A 19,855-nucleotide genomic window follows, 5' to 3' on the forward strand; every position below is an offset into this window, starting at 1 on the left:
AAAAAGTACAAATTGTACAAAGATCTAGACCTTCTAAAATATATATTTTTTAATGCCGAAACTTGAATATCATTATCTTACATTAGGCTTTCTGCCTAGAAAGTCGTACACAATCAATAAGCCAGAAAACATCACCGCGGTGCAAGTGAAAAAAGCCTCATGTCAAGTAGCCTATTTTTTTTTTTTTTTTTTTTACATTTCATTACAATGCTTACAAGACACGCGATGTTCTTTACGGTAGCTTAATTAAAGGTATTTCAAATTGTGCAATTTGCACAAATTAACGTTTATCTACAAGTCACAATTAAAAAACCTGAATTTCAAAGTATTTAGCTCCTTACATTTATAAAGGATGTAAAAATCAATATGCACTCGTCTGTGAGAATGGCACTTAATTGTCAGAATTACAATTGTACAGAGTTGTCATAATCAGAAAACAACTATAATAAAATCAATATCAACATAAACCATGCTTGACAATGCTTTTGTTAATACAAATTAAATTGCTAACAATAATATCCATTGTTTCTGTGCACGAATGCTTATATTTTATCTTTATTGGACTGATTTCTTTGTCCGTTTTATTATTATTTATTGTTACTAAGTGATAGGCTTACGTTCTGTTGACATTAAACTCTTAGACAGGCTAAAGTAAGCTGAAGGAGTAGTACAGCAGAGCAGACAGTTTGTAGAATTCCACGTGTTTCTTTTTAAACTGAATTAATTTAAATGAATGAGGAGACCAAGGTCAAGTGCTTACTTACAAACGTTCATCAGAAGATGGCGCCATTGCTCTATCATTTGTGTATGGTTAAGGAAAGCAAATGGTTTTCGCCTTCATGAAGATATCATATTACAATATTTATTGGTTAGTTGTTACAGCGTACAGACAAAAATACATTTCATAGGGTACACACAAAGACGTGTGTTCTCAGTCCATAAAGACGTGGACACAATCCAACAAGTCCATTACTTTATCAACCTGTTACATACAAACATCACGGTCGATGTGTAAAATGCAATTCATGTTCATATTCAGATTCTTTTTTTTTCTTTTTTTTTTTTTTTGCCATTTTGGTATTTTGAAATGGTCAATTTTGTAATGTGGTTTAGTGTTGTAAAATTAAATCATTATGCATATTTGTCATACAAATGGTTTAATAGGATTTTTGAGCAACACTAGTACAACGACAAAACACAACCTACAATCTACTCCAACATACAATAAGTTTAGCCTATTTTGGCACAGATAAACTTGATAAACTACTAGGTCCATTCCTCATATTATCCAGCATGAGGCGAAGAAAACATTAGATTTCAAGCAAATTGCATTATTTTTTATTATTTTGTGTTTGTGATTAAAATCTAGAAGACATGATTGACCGCTGTAAGGAGTTACAGCATCCTAATTTCGATATTCAAAATGTTTCTCTCCATAGATGTTTTTATTATCTTTTGGTCTTCTTTGTCCTAAGTGGGGAATACCTACCGTTTGCGTCGTCACCTGGTGAAACGCAAAAATGACGCACCGCGTCACCATCAACCCTGTCCGATCCCAGGAGTCACTTCAAAGTAGAAGTCCAAGAGAACAAGCTATTCGTCAAAACGTCTATAATTTCATAATTCTGAAATAAAACACTTTCATTGTGTGGTAACGATCACCGTCTAAAATGGTTTCCTTCAATTTACTCAAAGCAAAGCTAACTGCTGATTTTTATTTTGTTGACGACTTTTTTCTCCTTTACCCGTCGGTTCTGGAACCAGATAGTAACCTGTCGTTCAGACAGGTTGGTCTGAGTGGATATCCGTCTACGTTTGTCCTTGGTAATGAACTTGTTGGCGACATACTCTCTTTCGAGCTCCTTCAGCTGCACCTTGGTGTATGGAACGCGTTTTTTCCTCCCCCGTCGGAAAGAGCTGCCGTCCGCCCCTCCGTGAGACACTGCCTCTGAGGAAAAAGATATAAAATGAGTAAATGAATTAAAATGTGTCAGATGTTCAGGCAACAAATTGATGCTTTGTTATGGACACAATAGGGCATGCAGTTGGGTCTATTTTAATACAGTGTATGGAATTTATATAATGTGGAACACTGTTATACGTATTAATAAATCTTTGATTATTTTACCTATTCTAGTAAAGTGTCAAAGTGTCTAACCTGGTATTGTCGACTTCCACATATGTCCCGTCTGTGGCTGCTCTTTGGTGCAGTAGACCTGCCCATTCCAACCACTAGCCGTGATAGCCCACGGCTGGTAACTCTCCATTGGTAACAGGGTCTCGTGTCTGGTCTCTGCAGGCCCGCTAATTGCCTGGACCACGGGGACATCCAGGTAGCTTGGAACTGGCTGGTACGGACTCGAGGAGTAGCTCGAGTAAAATGCAAACTCTTTGGCGCGCGAGGTGGTATAATCTTCGCCTGTAGAAGCGGACGTGTCCATGTATTTTTCCCCGTAAGGTGAAGCAGTGGCGGGGGATTGAGCGCATGTCTTAACACCTCCATTGCCCCCGTGATGGTGGGACATTCGGCAAGGATAGTACCCACCGCCACCGAAATACCCGTACGAAAGTGAAGCGCTGGCTGAACCCTGAACGGCAGAGCAGGGGCTGCATTGTTTTCCAGGTTCACCCGCTCCTGCTGCAGCAACTTCGCTTGACGGATAAGCAGCGCTGGGCGCAAGAGAGGCAGGGTGAGCCATCAAATTCCTGCACGGACTCGGTGGGAAGTTACCTCCCGTGAACCCCTCCATGTTCTTGCTAGAGTCGTCCAAGACTCCACCGTTATCGTAGAGAAACATGACCGGGTCAATCCAGCGCGGGCGGAGAAGCAGTGACGTTGTCATAGCCTGTCTGACATTGAGACTTGTGGCTCTTTTTTGAAAATCCCCGAGACTGAAAAACAGGAGACAGTGGATTCTGCGAGAGTCAAGCCACTCTGACGCACCCTGTGCATATACAGAATCACATCTCCATTGGTTTAAAACCGGTCATGTGATATGTAAAAGAGGACGCTAATCAGCTCAAGTGCTAACAATTAAACTGAGCACAAACGCTGTGCTGTGAGATGACTATCTGAGTATCTGTCAAAGGATTCCATCCGTTTAGAGATGTTCCAAAATTGAATTGATGGCTAAATAAGCGAAACATGGCGAATGCCCTCTCACTGTGGTACTTCATGTAGTTGCATCTCCGTGTCCAGTTTAATGAAAGCGTTGTTGAATTAAAGTGTTAAATATGGAACGAATAGTGTGTAATTGCAACATTGAAATTGAATCACATGGAATTACTATAATCCATTTTTGCAAACATAAAACACAAAGCCAGGTGCAAGCTTTTGCCAGTGCGAAGGCCTTGTTTACCACATAATCAACATGAAAAAAACTCAAGGTTTTGAGCAGCTTCAACATAAAACACCCCGTACCAAAGTATAATATCAAAAAGAAAATACACCAAATGTTATTCCCTAAATGTAGACTACGACTACTTAGATAGGCTTCTAAAATAATATGCTATCCATTAAACATATTTGAAACTTATGATGCAATGCAGCTACTAAAACCAGCCAGGTGGGCCGTTTTACGTTCAAGAACGAAATGAACAGGTTATTTTCATGATACCTAGAAAATGGGTTGCAAGTGATGGCAGTTAAAGAAAGAGGTCCAATGTTTGAACGTGGCATGAACTCCTGCTGCTGCGGCTTCCGTTTTGTTTACAAGATACGGAGACAGAGAACAGCCCATTTATTCTTCTGTGCATTTTACGTGCGGGACTGACGCGTCTACAGGCCAAGGTCAAGTTGAAAGTTGTCGTCTGGCCGCGACGCAGTGCCTGTTGGCCTTTTCAGACTTTGATGACCAGTCTTTTGACAAAAACTTTACAAACGAGAAGAGTCGAATGGTGAGAAATCTCTGCTGAAGGAAATGAGTCACAGAATCCCTTTTCTTATACTGGCCTGCCACTTTCCGTAAGGAACAAACATACATGTTAACATGCTTTTCTTTTTAATTTAGCGTTGTTAACTAATCGGACGTCGATAGCTCGCAATTGTTTTGAAAGCAAGCCATGTAGTTTGGTATGAAAGTGTGAAAAGCGGGCGTCTGAACAATTATGTTTACTGAAATGAACACGCCTGTTCAACTACAGAAAAAAAAATAAGCATGAACACATTATATTTGTCTATAATTTTGTACAAAATATGCTGACAATTCTTCGAGCTGAAATTCGAACAATAAGTCTTTGAACTTTCTGTCCAGAACAAGGACTGGTGCAAAACGTGCTTTGTTGCACGTCATTTTACCTAAAACAAATAACTGTATAATTCCTAAAACGGGACGTTACCCATTCGATGAAAAAAAAAAAAGCCTTGACACGTTTGTAAAAGAGTAAATCCTTATGTGTTGACTAAATTGCATTTAGTTTTCTCAGTAGCTCAGACATGTTTGCTGATGGAGATAAATAATCTATTGTGTGATCTCAAACATTTTCAATGTGCTTTTCCGCAAATGGCACAAAATAAGACGTAAATGACTGATAATGTGTGTGTGTGGGGGGGGGGCTTTATTAAACAATTTAATATGCATTTCAATGACTTTTGTATAAAAAAGTAATGAATGAAAAGAAAATGAATTGGCAAAATTTTTTGTTGAATAAGCTTTTAAAATAACCAATCATTGACATTTCAAAACACAACTGTAAGTGTAGAAACATGTAGCCTATATTGTCTTTTACAGTAACATTTTACTTTTAATTGTATATATTCCGTATTCAGACTTGAACGTTAAATAAAAAAATTGTCCAAACTATACCAATTATTATTATTACTACTTCACACTCTGAACACTCATAAAATTACATAATAGTGAAATACAGAAAATGAGTAATATCTCTTCAATATGTCCTTCAACATATTTCAATAGGTTAATAGTATACCAGCATTTAAACAATAAACCCAAAGCTTCTCATAATTTTTGTTAGGAATCACTATTTTTTCTTTTATTCTTCTATTTTTCAATAGCTTAGCAATATTAACTTAATCAATTCGCATTTCTAAATGCAATGATAACGCAGTACTTTTGAAATTCACAAAGTTAAAAGTGAACGTATCTGTTGTCAACTGCAGGCCTATAAGTTGTCTTGATCGGGTCATGTTTGAACCCCAACAATACTACAATAGCATGAAGAATATAAGTGCAACTTCGTCTAGACTAACCGAAGCACAGGAATAACAGGGCTGGGAAGTAACGAAATACATGTAACGGGATTACGTATTTTAAATACAAAATATAAGTAACTGTATTCCACTACAGTTACAATTTAAATAATTTATATTTAGAATAAAGTTACATTCAAAAAGTATTTTGATTACTGAATAGATTACTTTGCATTTATTGTAATTTGTTTCATTTAATATTTATTCCTTTCAGATGGAAAACAGTTTTATATATATATATATATATATATATATATATATATATATATATATATATATATATATATATATATATATATAAATTACGCAATCTAAAGTGTATTTGAACAGCAGTGAAACACTTTCTTATGATGTGTTACATTCATACGAGCAGACAGTGAAGTAAGTTTGGAGCAGATGAAATAGAAATAAACCTTGTGTAAATTGTCAGCTTTAAGATAAAATGCGATTTCTAGCCATTTTACATGCACGTTACCAGCACGATCATATTTTGTATCAAGAAAATTCACGTTAGACCTTTGATATTAGGGCAAAAATGGTTGATTATTAAACATTTATAATAATTTTTGTATTGTTTTCCTGTAAAATATTAAAAAATCTTTAAAACAAGATCAAGTTGATTTATCTTGATTAAGAAACAAGACTGCATAAGATATTTAGGTTTTTCAGAGAATGTATTTTTTACATGTGTATTTTGTCTTACTGTACTGGCAGAGTTTTTATAGTCAAAACAAGTCAATCTACCAGTGCTGAAGAAGTAATCCAAAGTATTTAGAATACGTTACTGACCTTGAGTAATCTAATGGAATTCGCATGTATTCAGCATGTATTCTGTAATCTGTAGTGGAATACATAAGAATAAAAGTAAACCTCCCAACCCTGACGACAAAGAGGCCTATGAAGTTTGTAAACAAATGTTTAATGATATCGTGTGTAAGTGAACACACATTTAAGTCGAATATAAATGTCTGATTCATTCAACTTTACTGCAGATACAATCTCGAGCATCCTCAAAGTGTGTTCATTTCGAAAATGAAGTTCAACGGCTGTACATTGTGAATAGTTTTGTGACATGTGGGCTGTAAGACGGTGCACTGACTTAAAATTGTGGATAATATAAGGCATGTCCCCGTTTAGCTGTGATCACAAACACAAACAAAACTCTCCCACAACACATTTTCTTTCTTTTTTTGTGTGTGGATATGTCCTGTTATTAGCTGCGGTAAATAACACCGAAAGGCTGCTGGTTAAATTTGCACCAAAAGTGGTGCAATAACTTTACTGTGAAATTAAGTTATTTTGAACAACATGTATTGTATCTACCGAAAGGAATGATTTTCAAAAATAAATGTTTTGCACTAAATGTTTCGAAATAACAATTAACCACAAACAACTCCCATAAAAGTATGTTTAGCGAATAAGCTCTGAAGTGCATACGTTTATCGTCAGCTGCACTGGGGACAATTACTAACATTATAGCAGCAATAACTCGGTTTTAATATTCTGCTATAAATACACTTAATGAATGAATTATATCAAACGTGTAGCTAAGTAAACGTGTAATTGGATTTGGCATTTTTATTATTATTATTTTATGTAACGACGAATCACCAAAATTAGAGTAAAAATGAAAGATTGAGATTTTGGGAATTATTTACACTTGAAAAATGCTTCATGCAAATAATAAATAAAAAAAATTCTCGATAAGAAAACCTAAAGATGCTTCCTCTAAACACATCTTTCCGAAAGCTGCCAGGCCCCAAATGTGCTGAAAAAAGGGCAAAACCTTCACCAATACATCAGATTGTTTATCCCACCCTATAGTGCGCAAATACTGCTAAACATGAGAATTGCGTGTTTGTCCAGACAAAACATTACGGAATATAGTTAGAATTATAATTATGGCTTTGTTAAGACAGGGTTTCAGAAATGTTTATGTTCAACAACACATTGATAAATGAATGTGCGTTTAAGATAGATATGTCAGGTGATGACACGCGATATGCTTCATGTTTATAATATATTTTCTGCATTTAGCCTACCACTTGTGCTTTTAGTTGAATGCTTAATCTAAAGGCTATGATATAGCCTAAATACGTGTGCCCATTTGCCGCACAATCACTTACCATTGAGTTAATGTCTACGTAGAGTTTACTTAAGAGAGTAAAAACTGTTGCAGAACCTCATTTCTTGATAAATTAATATATATGATGTTTTTAATATTCATTGAATTAATTTCCTGTTTGTTTGTATGGCTGTTGTGTTTTTATTGTGCCATATTTTCAATACAGTGGAGATGTGTATTTGTAGCCAACATATTGAATTACAATTTCCCTGATGACGCATTCCAATATAGGCTATTTATATGGACAATAGAAAAAAATAAACCGTCGTGGTTAGTATAGACTATATCAATGAGGTCTAAATTAAAGGAAATTCTACGAAATAATCTAATTAAGCTCCCGAAAGATGTCTCAATTGCTGCATTTTTAATCAGCATTAATTAACTTTTACGTTGCAGAAGAGACACTTGATTCGTCTTGTGTTATCGCATGGGCAAATTAATGACACTCGCTTGACTAATATTAAACAGTTTTAGGTATTAACATGTAGACTTTGAGAGAGGGGCATGTTTTATTTTGTTTCCTCAGAATGGTAGCGATATAAATTTTGTGTCATTACAAAAGTTAAGTCAGTGGTATAGCCGTGGCTAAAGAAAAAGTCCCCATATTCAAGTAAAAATGAAAAAAAAAAAAAAAACATTGGGTGGCAGTGGCATGCATTACAGGTGCCGACTTTTGTGTAGTTAGCCAACATAAAGCGTAGCTAATACTGATCATATGTTTACTGAATAACCTATTCAATTATAAAATATGTAAATGTAATATGTTATTACACAGTCACTGTATTCATTTATGATATATGATATATAAAAATGAATGGAGTGTGGCAGGCATTAATCGTCAGTGTAGCGTCCCTTGCTGTCTGGCTGATATAGGCTGTTGGCAGGAACTGTATCTTACACAGGATTTTGTGATGAAGCCTAACAGCAAACAGCAAACAAGGTAGATGTTTGCTGTAGTGCATGATCGTGCTGTTTAGGCACACTTCTCAAACAAAGCGTTGGGAATCTCTTGAAAAAAGATGGCAGCTTTAATAGAGGTGTTAATGTCATTCAAAACAATACACGTGGTCTATATGTGATATACATACACTTTATTCAAAAAGAGTGTCACGCTCTGAGCAAAACAAGGCAAGAGAGGTTTCAGCGTCTTGGGCAGGTTCACAAAGGAGCTAACAATGCCAACTAATCTAGCTAATCAAATCAAAACCGCTCTTTTCAACTCGAAAGTTGCTTCATTGGGAGAGTTGAGTTGTGATGACCATTTTGTAGATGCTATGGCACAGTTGTTCCACCTCTAGAGTGCAGAACACTAGGGGCGGATCTGGTCAAGTCAGTTCGCGACCAGGCCTCAAATTCCCCTCTGATCTGCGCACTAACGTTTTATAATGGTGGCATTTTATCAGTTTATTTAGCGATTTAAGACTACTTAATCTGCCAATAAGAAAGGCTTGTTAATGAGAAAACACGACCAGATTAACTAAAGAGCCTTTAAATCAATGAAAGAAATAACTTTTAAGAAGCATTGCGCTCAACTTCATTGGCAGCGCCAAATTAGAAATATTCCACAACAGAAAAACAAAACAAATATTTAAATACACGTGCTTTTCAAGTAATGAAACAGAGTGTAATGTTTTCGAAACATAAGATCCGTTTTACCAGAACATTTTGATGGACTGACATTTCGAATGTCTCTTGTTTTTGAAAAATAATTCAGACAAGAAAGTTGGATATTGTTGGTGGTTTTGATATTTGTTGTACTGTAGTGTGGGATGAATATGCCTACATTAAAGGAATATAAGCACACTGAAAAAAATGCAGAAGTAAATAAAGCAGAAATGATTAAGTAGCCTACTTTCTACATTGATTGATTTAGTTTAAGCATGAACTTGAAAATATTAAGTAAATAGAGTGATTTGAAAAAGTTTCAAATTATTTCTTCTATTTTTGTGTATTTTTCATACAAAACCATTTATATCTTCAAACGAGATATATCATAAAACAAAGGCAACCTGAGTAAACAAAATACAGTTTTCAAATATTTTTGAATATTTGCCAATTTTAGCAGCAACAACTGCAGCCAAATGCTTCCGATAACTGAAGATAATGGCTCTCACTGTGGTCCTTTGGGGTCCTAGAGCCTTTGAAATAGCTTTGGAACCCTTCCCAGACTGATGTATTTCAATCAACATTTTCCTCATAATTTCTGGAATTTCTTTCGATCATGGCAAATTTTTGCCAACTTCATGCTGCTGAAAAAGTTATATTTATGTGTTGATTTTATTGAACAGGGCTGGCAGTAATCAAGCCTGTGTGTGTCTATTCCAGCTGAACCCTGCATGCACTGGGTTAGAATACTGAATTACTTACTATTTGCAAGTTAATTAACAAAGTTTGAATTGTTGTTTATTTGTTTTTTAATGTTTATGTTTGGTAACTTATTTTTTTGTTATATCTAATTTTCAATTACTCATTCATGATAAAACAAAATGTCTGTTTATTGTAACCATCATTGTCAGAGCCATTTCTGAGCATAAATAAACAAAATCCTACTTGGAGGCCAGCCCTCTCCTCCCCCCACCCCAATCCAGGCCAACCCAGGAATGACACAAGAGGTCTTCAACTAATTTAAATATATTAACTTGATATTGGAATATGTTAATAACACCAAACGCCAATTTTTTTTTATTTTTTATAATTTAAACACCTTGCAGCTACATTCTCCCTTCCCTCTAGCGCCACAAGGGGGCCCCCTATAACTGTCTAATTGGGGCATAAAAGCTGCCCGAGTCTTACTCACAGCTTTTAGTGTATTTAAAGGTGCACTCAGTAACTTTTGTCTTTGTAAAATCTTGTACTGACACTGACACCTAGTGGCTTGGAAGCAGCATCATTTAAAATCTGTAGTTTTCAGTTTCAGATGCCATGACTAATTTAAATAATGAGATTGACAAATAACAGAATGGTTACTGAGATTAAGCAAGTAGTATTTGGTTGGTCCTGTTTGTGTAGATCTCTAAATGTAGAATAGCTTTTATAAGGTTACTGATATGACTGGAGTCTTCATTTTAATGTGAGTGGTCATGATTTCCTACATATTTTGCAATTCATGTCTTTAGGGGTTAACTTTAAATTGAGTGCTCCTTTAAAAAAACGACCTTGCTTTGCAGGGCCCCCTGGTGGCTTAGGAGCCATAAACAGCCACTTATACCGCTTATAGCTAGAAACAGCCCTGATCCTCCTGTTATGTGCACCAAGTGTTGAGGTCTGCGCAACTCCATATTGTGACCGTACTGCCAGTGATGTAAGGTGATTTTGTCTAGACTACATAGCTTGCACAGAGCTTTTCAGTGGAAATCTTCAATATGTCATGTGGAATGTTATTTGATGTGGTAATAATAAAGTTAAATATGTGGAATGTTCTAGTAGAATGTTCATTTTCATTTTTATAAGCTTATTTAAATGTCAGTTAAATTTACTCTCTCACTTCAATTAATATTGTCATGAAATTAATTTGATTTTACTTCATTTTATATCAGAACATTTTCCTTAAAAAAAAACTACATGCACAAACTTTAATTGTACAATACAAGTTAAAATAAAACTCATTAAAAGATGTGATCAATATAATACTGTATCTAACGTACTTGCCCATCTGTTTGAAACACTACTGTGGAGATACAACGTATAGACGACAGAAAGCTCCTAGAGGTTGCTTTCCACAGGAGAATGACAAATATCTGTATGTTTAAAATTCAAGGACGCCTGCAAGGACTGCCCACAAAAAGGTTTATTGGTCTTTTAGGAATGTAGGCCTACACAAGATGACACAAGGAATGTGAATTAGGGTCCAAGTTCATGAGTTATACTCCAAGGCATATCAGATTATAAATATCCAATTACACTGAATTTTTATTTTATTTTGTGTTGTGTTATAGCAGAAAAGATTAAGTACTTTCTACATTGAATAAGTTAAAGTGTGAACTTGAAAATATTAAGTAAAATCTACATTCAAATATGTACACATTTATGCTCTAGCTTATTAAGTAATTTATGATTGTTTGTTATTTTTTAAATGTGTCATCATGTATTAATCCTAAAGTAGAAAACCTTGTCAAATGTATTTGCTAAACTGGGGTTCCCAGCAAGCACTGGGCTTGAATAATTAATGAGCTTGCACAGTTTCATTATTTGCAACTTTATTTACACTCTTTTGTTGTTACGTTTGGTAACTTCTTGTTATGTACAGTCTTCCATTCATTAAAAATAATAATAATAATATCTGTTGATTGTCACTGTCATGGTGTTTTGTGCACCAAGTGTATTTCTAAGTTAAATTTACTCAATATTATTTAATTAAGTAGACTTACTTGGTGAACCATTAAGATTTACTTAGGAAAAACTGTGTGCAAAAACTTGTGAAAGAATACAAATAAAATCTTACTAGTAATTATTTCAGTGTAGTTCATTAAATGAAATTGCTAAAGTAAATATCTAAAACTTTTTAACAAATTCAAATAATTGCTCTCTGTTTACTCTACAGTTTAGCTTCTGTTTGATATACATCCCTGTTAATGCCCATGAAAATTGAAAGCCATCTCTCGTTTAGAGCGTTGCTAATACTTTACTGTCCCAAAAATATTAACAGTCTAATTTGCCTGTCAAAAGCATGTTTATCTTTATCTAAAGTGTAAATGCTGGAGAGAAACATTGCAACTTTTTTGTCAGGGAGATCAAGAGACAACTGTGTGATAGCAGCACAATACATGTCTGTCTGCCACAGAATGAGGGACACTGAGTGAACTGACCCGAGTCTGCATCTCCAACCTACTTAGTTTTTTAATCATATTTCATTTTTCAATTATGTGTAACTTTAAACTTGTGTACATTTTAATTATTTAACATGATCCTTTTTACCTTATTTGTCAAGAATACATTGTATATTTAGTATTTTTTCTTATATTATGTACATTGTTTTGCAATGCTTTATTTGTATGCAGCTCAACTGTAAACACTTTAGCTATACGAAAGTAAAAATATTGGTCATGCCATAAATGCACCTTCAAACTGAAAGAAAGAGACATATTTTCTTATGTTCATAATGTCCTGTTAAATGCATATTTTATTTTATATTGTATAGTTTTTATTTTATTTGATTAATTACCTGGCACCTTATTTTAATTCTATCTTTATTGCTATTTGTTACTATTTTATTATTATTATTTACCTTGTCATTATCTGTTTTGTGTATTAATGCTTTGGCAATATTGTATGTAAACACAATCATGCCAATAAAGTACTTTAAAATTGAAAAATTTACATTTTAATTTAAATTGAGAGAGAGAGAGAGAGAGAGAGAGAGAGAGAGAGAGAGAGAGAGAGAGAGAGAGAGCTATGAACAGATAGACATTCAATCAATCTCTCAAATTCTATTTGAGGGATTGATTGAATAAAAAAATAAAATCACATAACACATAAATCCCCTAACACACTGCAACATGAAGCCCTAAAAACCCAAGAGTTGAAGCCTAAAACCAGTCCCCTTTTTCAGCAAGCTCTAAAACTCAAACCTACTAACAAACACCAGTTTCAGACCAGCACTGCTGAATAAAACCAAATCTTTTAAAAAAGCAAACATTCATATTTGGACCATTGGGAAAAGAAAGTAAAAACCAAAGTAAACTGGAATGTTTTCAGCCTTAAACAGAAAGTACAATCTGGCAGAATATCTGCACACTGTAAGAGATACAAAGCAGAGATGGATCTTCCCAGTCTGGCCATAGAAAAAGGCAGACACAGACAAACATGGCTTCCAAAGGAAGAATGAGTCTGTACACACTGTGACACGGGTGAGGTCGAGACAGAGACACACTTTCTCCTTCACTGCGAGACATTTACAGAGGTGAGGAATACTTTGACAAACTCTTAACTTCAAGCCACATTTCAATAATGTTCATAATGTCTTGTTAAATGCTTATTCTATTTTAAATTGTATAGTGTACATTGTTATTATAGTTTTTATTTTATTAATTACCTGGCACCTATTTTAAATATATTTTTGTTGTCATTTGTTACCGTTTTATTTATTTTTTGTCATTATCTGTTTTGTGCATTAATGCTTTGGAAATATTGTATGTAAAAAACAAACAAACAAACATGCAAATAAAGGAGAGAGAAAGAGAGAGTGAGAGAGAAAGAGAGAGAGAGAATGTGCCCTCATCTCTTCTAACAGGTGAGGGCGCACGAGGACAGCTTTGATGGTTGAGAGAAGTAGGCTGCATCCGAAAGATAGACAGCCAATTTGCTGCCTTGCTGCCCCAGTTAATGGCTTAACCGACAGCGTATTTTAGTAATTGGAACTCTTAAAAAAACTGGTCTCAGAACAGTTCAAAAGGTACCTTATTTTCACACAACCTCCCTATACAGCCTCAGAAGGCAGCATTTTCCAGCTTTCGGACGCAGACGTAGAGTCACAAACGGCCACACAAATACTGCTTCTGACGTCACTCTCCAACATGCGTGTCCCGCTCTCTTAAAATCAGGGCGGTTATGTGCTCAAGCACTTGTAAAACATCCCCAGATTTCCCACGCGCTAAGCGACCAGGAAGAACATGAGGATGGATAGGCTACTTCTAAAAAAGACGGTAGTGTTGATCTGTAGACTTCTATTTAATGGCCACATCTTAACCAGACATGGTTAGCCTACTTACAGGTTACACCATTTATCTCTGCCACAAAGTGTTATGTTCGGTTAACAAGCCATTGAGCTTGTTTTTACTAAATGTATAGCTTTAAATATTTATAAGAGAGAGAGAGAGAGAGAGAGAGAGAGAGAGAGAGAGAGAGAGAGAGAGAGAGAGAGAGAGAGAGGGTGAGTGTAACTAAGATTGAGAAGTTCAGCTTATTACATCCCACTATAGTTATGATTATTCCTGCCACTGTGGTTAGAGTGAAGTATAGTGCGGTTAAAAGGAATGCCTTATAGTTGTGTATTAAACGATGAAAGCGATCTGGGTTGAGAAGTAATATCAAGTTCAAACCCCCTAAGCTTATACTGTTTAAAGCTAATCAACTTCATCACGGATTGTTGTGAATTTTACTGCCTGAACTCCGACATCAAAGCGGAGGAGAGAGCGGCCTCCTCCCCGAAAACAAGTAGTGCACCGCGTTATCTTTGTATATACCACGCAGGCTATCCAACAGACTCGTCTCATAGAGCCAAAACACAACTTACAAGCCTCACAACAATTCAAGATTTTTTTCAAAGAGCAAGAGGTGAACCAGCACTTTGTCCATTTCATTTGATTTGTTCATGTTTTCGATAATTTCGTCCGATTTTTTTTTTTTTAAGAACAACGGAATCTTAAAAAATCCAACTTTCAAACATTCAAAGAAAAGTGTAGAACAGCCTACCATATAAATATCAGCATATATTTTGCATATCAGCATTTTGCAACGACAATTGATGTGCCAGATTTGTTGGATATAATATTTGCATTGATTCTTTCTGCTGCTTATCACATTTCATGTGGTACGTTGTTGGCAAAATCCCTGAAATAATTATTATGAAATATTTAAGGCAATGGACAAGTAGAATTCCAATTGAAACATGTTAAATAGTATTCCAGAATATATAATGAAACCTAGACGGTGAGGATATGTTGCTGGCGCGGCTCAAACAAATCTAATTAAATGTCAAATAGTCTGTTTTTCTTACTCCTGGTCACGGGGACTTGACCTTTTTGCACTTTACTTGACACCACTTTGGAAGATCGAGTTAGGGTAAAAGAAAAAGTGATGGGAAGGGAGGGTACATGAAAGCGTGACTGAGATGCTGCGCGAGAAGAAAGGATGGAGCATGTACACCTCAAATTGAGACAGCCCTCCTCATCTTTTGAATATTATCATTCAGTCTGACGTCTTCCAAAGCGCACAGACTTTATTGATCGGAAAGAAACATGTGCTAATATATTCCAAAAACTGCCATTATGACTCCTTCCTATATCCGAGTGGGTTCAAGACAGGGAGATAATAGATAGGGGTTAACCATCTACATTTTATGACATTATTCAAACTATTCGATTTTTTAGCCATACTTCTCTCCTCTGAGGCGTTTAACCAAATTATTGTATTTTAATTCAGTACAACAAAAAGGTTTTGACAACTGAATTCAGTGAAACAAAAAATGTGTTGACATACATCTCTAAGCAAACATTGCTTTTACAAAAAGTCCACCATAAAATAAGGCTTTAAAGAGAACAACAATAATTTAGCTTGTCATACACATGGACCAAATCTCTTAAACTACCCAGATAAGCCTATGAAAATGCCTAAGATAAGCCTTTGTGTGCGAATTTAAATTTGATGCATATTTTAGAACCGTCCTGTTTGTAGTGTTTAGCTGGTAAAGCAGCCTAATGTTTTGTTGCATGTATGTTGTGGTGTAGCCTTGAGTTCACCTCTGTTGCTACACCACACACCCGCTCTGTATATTCACTCCAAAATCGACGCGTGGCGTCACTGAGCCTTCTTATTATGACGACTGCCCTATTAAGAATGACAGCGCTTGAGGAGAGAAAGGTTAATGGTGATCCCTCCCAGAGCTCATGCAGCACTCTCGAGCGCTCGCATCGCACAGCTCCTCGTCTGCGTTTTCTGCTCCAAGCTGTCTTAGAAACCTCCGGAACACTTGGACCCCTGCTCTTGTCCATCGGTTATGGACAACACTAAGGACATGCCGATGCGCGCTGAGGGCGGTCATATAGGTACTCTTTCTGCCAAAACTGGCTCCAGGTTGTCGGAAGCTACTGGAGACCCCTCGCGCGAGCAACCGGATAACCCGATTCACCAAAACAGCCTAAGCCCCGACTCCGTGCCTTATTCGAGAAACCTAGTGGATGAAGCGATAAAGGGACATCGTAGCGCAAAGTGCAGAGATGTGACACTTGCTTACAAGCCCTCTGCGCCGGACAGGGAGTTGACAGACATCCCTAACAAAGAGGCCAGCAGCTCAGATGCAGAATCAGACCTGTATGAGGAAATAGATGTCAGCTGTACCCCCGAGAGCATGGAATACCCGAGTGGACAAGGTAAAACAAATGCTCAAACTATTCTTGTGTAATGTATTTTAATGTATTTATTTTTGTTACATTGTTTGTAAATTCTTGCTGAATGAGAATACATGCGTTAATGGACATGTTATCAGGTGTGATCTGTAGTGTCGCCCACTGCTTAGGAGCGCGTTCGATTGTCAGCTCCTGTTACCTTATTGCAAGCGTTTCGAATTAACAAGTCAATTACAAGACCACTGTGTATCTGGGGTGCTGTCCTGGCATTTAACACCAATCTGCACCATCTCAATAACGTTTATGTTTTTCGTTTTGTGAAATTGCAGGCTTTATCACACACACACACACACTCACACACTCACACACACACACACACACACACACACACACACACACACACAAACACACACACACAAGATTGTTCAAGAATGCCCAATCTTAGTAAAACTCGATTTATAACTAATCAGCCATAATTATATGATAGCCTACTTTTAAACTCTTCTCCACATTTAAAACCAAGCATACAATTTAAAGCAAGTTGTGCAACAGGGAAATAAGTATTTTGCTAGTTTATTTTCATAGAATACATAAACCTTGACTTAAATGATTTTACACGAAAGTGCACATTCAGTTCGATTAGATTTATTACGAAAGGCGTTTTATTTCGCTTATAATTCGAAAATAATAAATATACTATCCTAAAAATTTAACATTGCATGTTTTCATTAGATTTTCTCAAGTTTATTTTATCAGTCTCCAGTGCAATTTTATAAACTATTTTTGCGAAATCTTATAAGACAATAATATGACAATAATATGATTTTATTGATTTCAGAAGCATCTTATTATAAAAAAAAAATTGTAAATGCAACCAAAATTGGCCAGCAATTCAGGTTGAACTTTTATTTTATATATATATATATATATATATATATATATATATATATATATATATATATATATATATATATATATATAAAATACGGTAAGTAATAACATTGCAATGGCTGTTGGAAGTCTTAAAATCAGTAATGTCTATTTTCTATCAGGTCTGGAAACGGGCTCGCCGAACCAGGGAAAAGAAATAGGCGTGGACAGCAGTAAAGTGGGTTCTGGCCCAGGGGTTCTCAACTATGGTTCTGACCAGATGCGACGGTATCGAACAGCATTCACGAGGGAGCAGATAGCGCGACTGGAGAAAGAGTTTTACCGGGAAAATTACGTGTCCAGGCCACGTAGGTGCGAGTTGGCGGCTTCCTTAAATTTACCAGAAACAACCATAAAGGTATTGCATTTCGCAAAAATCTTTTTTTTGCATAATTATTTGAATAAGACTGAAATAAATTACCAAAAGATTATCAGCGAACTACTATGAGTGTGAAAACATACCAAGCTAGATTACTCCGTCAGATAAGTTAGCACATCAAACTATTGTGAATGTTATTACAATACGAAATATAGCTCTATCATTATTCTTAATACTAACACATAGGCCTGGGCTGCGTTTCCCAAAAGCATCGAAAGCTTAAGTTGATTGTTGAGACCACTGGCGCCAATGGTTTCTACGATCTACTTAGGCTTACGTTGCTTTTGGTAAACGCAGCCCTGACCGGTTATAATTTGCTTCATTATAAGAGCATTGCTCACAGTTAACTCATCTTTCAAAATGGTTTTGCGTACATGCAAAAGGCCACAGTCATTATCCCATAGGCTATAATTGTTTTTCTTTTTGGATACAGGTATGGTTTCAGAACCGTCGCATGAAGGACAAGAGACAGCGACTGGCTATGACTTGGCCGCATCCTGCAGACCCCGCCTTTTACACCTATATGATGAGCCATGCTGCAGCCACGGGCAGCCTGCCCTATCCATTTCCATCACATCTTCCTCTACCTTACTACTCTCCTCTCAGCGGTGTGACTGCAAGTTCAGCCTCTGCCACCGGGGGTCCATTTTCTAACCCTCTGCGCTCGCTGGACAGTTTTCGGGTTCTTTCGCATCCATATCCGCGTCCTGAGCTGCTGTGTGCTTTCAGACACCCGTCACTGTACCCCAGCCCGGGTCACGGGCTCGGTCCCGGGGGAAGCCCATGCTCCTGCCTTGCCTGTCATGCTGCCAGTCAGTCAAATGGTCTCCCACAGAGGTCCAACAGCGCAGATTTTTCGTGCTCGCCAACGACCAGGACTGAGGCCTTCCTCACGTTCTCGCCAGCAGTCCTAAGTAAATCATCTTCAGTCTCTTTGGACCAAAGGGAGGAAGTGCCACTGACCAGATAAGACAACAACAAAAGGTTACGGATTCTTTGAGTGCTATCTGGATCAGCTTTGGTGACTTTTGGCAATATTTAATAAGTTAACGCATGAACGACCCAAAGCACAATGCACAACCCAAAGGCAACCTGCTTAGATAATGTTTCAAACTGTATGTTTTCCAGTTAAGAAGCTATTTATTGTGCAAACAGAGCCTACTTTTAACACTGATAAGCCACAGACTTCAAGTTGAAAATAATCTTTAGAGAAAGTAGATCATAAGAGAGATATCATATTGAAGCAAATAAATCTTAATTACTTCCTATCAACAAAATGTGGTATAAGAAATGTATTTGAAAAAGTCTGAATGAATGCACAAAAGCTTTCTCAAAATGTATACTCTCTTACCCGTACAAACTGACCCACATGCAGTTTCTTTCATATTAAAACGATGTTTTTCATCTTACTTTTTAACAAGGGGATTTGTTAACCGAGCACTGTTGGCTCATTATTTCTCCTCCACGAACATCCGGTCCCGGTAGCACAATGAAATGTGCAGATGCGAGAGAAATTAAGGAGTGATGTATTCGGAAGGGAGAAATTTTGAATGTTGAATTAATGATAATGCTGCACGCTCAGAGACTTGTCTGCCAAACCGGTAACAAGGCGCCAGGGGAGCGGATTAAGAGGCTCCATGCGAGGCTTGCTGGTTTGACGGGAGAAGATGCGCTAAAGATCCGTTGGACAATCACATGCGGCAAATTGGGGCAAACCTGAGATGCATCTCACTGCATACCATCAGCTGAATGCTTTTACCCCAACACCTCCATCCCGTGCAATCTCCTCACATTCTTGCTTTCGCTTCACCTTATTTCAGGCAGTTGATAATAAACATACAAGATGGCAAAAAAAAAAAAAAAAACAGAGACGTTAATTTTCATGGACATCATCAGACATGGCATTATTGATTGATTTACTGGCCGTAATGTGTTGTATTTACTTTTTCTTATTTTACCTTCTTTCTTTTCTTTAATTCAATTATTGCATCATCCAATTGTCTATTTTTATTAATGTACATTTCCTTCTCGTGATCTGCTGAACATTCGCCATTTAGGTCTACTTCCACAGTGGAACATGCGCAAAAATGGGTCAGTAGACTAATGTTCTTGTTAAATTCAATTTCATAATAAAGGTGTATTTTAAACGA

The 19,855-nt window shown here is 36.5% G+C and overlaps 2 protein-coding genes across 2 annotated transcripts; one reads left to right on the top strand and one right to left on the bottom strand.

Moving 5' to 3' along the window:
- Positions 1-876: 876 nt before the first annotated feature.
- Positions 877-2,880, bottom strand: LOC127620110 (homeobox protein Hox-A13a). Its single transcript, XM_052093214.1, has 2 exons — positions 2,159-2,880; positions 877-1,948 (listed from the first exon to the last, which is right to left on the bottom strand). Exons 1-2 carry the CDS (start codon positions 2,841-2,843, stop codon positions 1,701-1,703), a joined length of 933 nt encoding a protein of 310 aa, XP_051949174.1. The 5' UTR covers positions 2,844-2,880; the 3' UTR covers positions 877-1,700.
- A 13,038-nt stretch (positions 2,881-15,918) lies between these two features.
- evx1 (even-skipped homeobox 1) lies at positions 15,919-19,570 on the top strand. The gene is made up of 3 exons (XM_052093374.1): positions 15,919-16,420; positions 17,449-17,684; positions 18,139-19,570. The coding sequence occupies exons 1-3, from the start codon at positions 16,048-16,050 to the stop codon at positions 18,673-18,675; spliced, it is 1,146 nt and encodes a 381-aa protein (XP_051949334.1). The 5' UTR covers positions 15,919-16,047; the 3' UTR covers positions 18,676-19,570.
- Positions 19,571-19,855: the final 285 nt, after the last annotated feature.

This window comes from Xyrauchen texanus, chromosome 26 (genome assembly GCF_025860055.1).
Source record: "Xyrauchen texanus isolate HMW12.3.18 chromosome 26, RBS_HiC_50CHRs, whole genome shotgun sequence".
Classification (NCBI taxonomy): Eukaryota; Metazoa; Chordata; class Actinopteri; order Cypriniformes; family Catostomidae; genus Xyrauchen; species Xyrauchen texanus.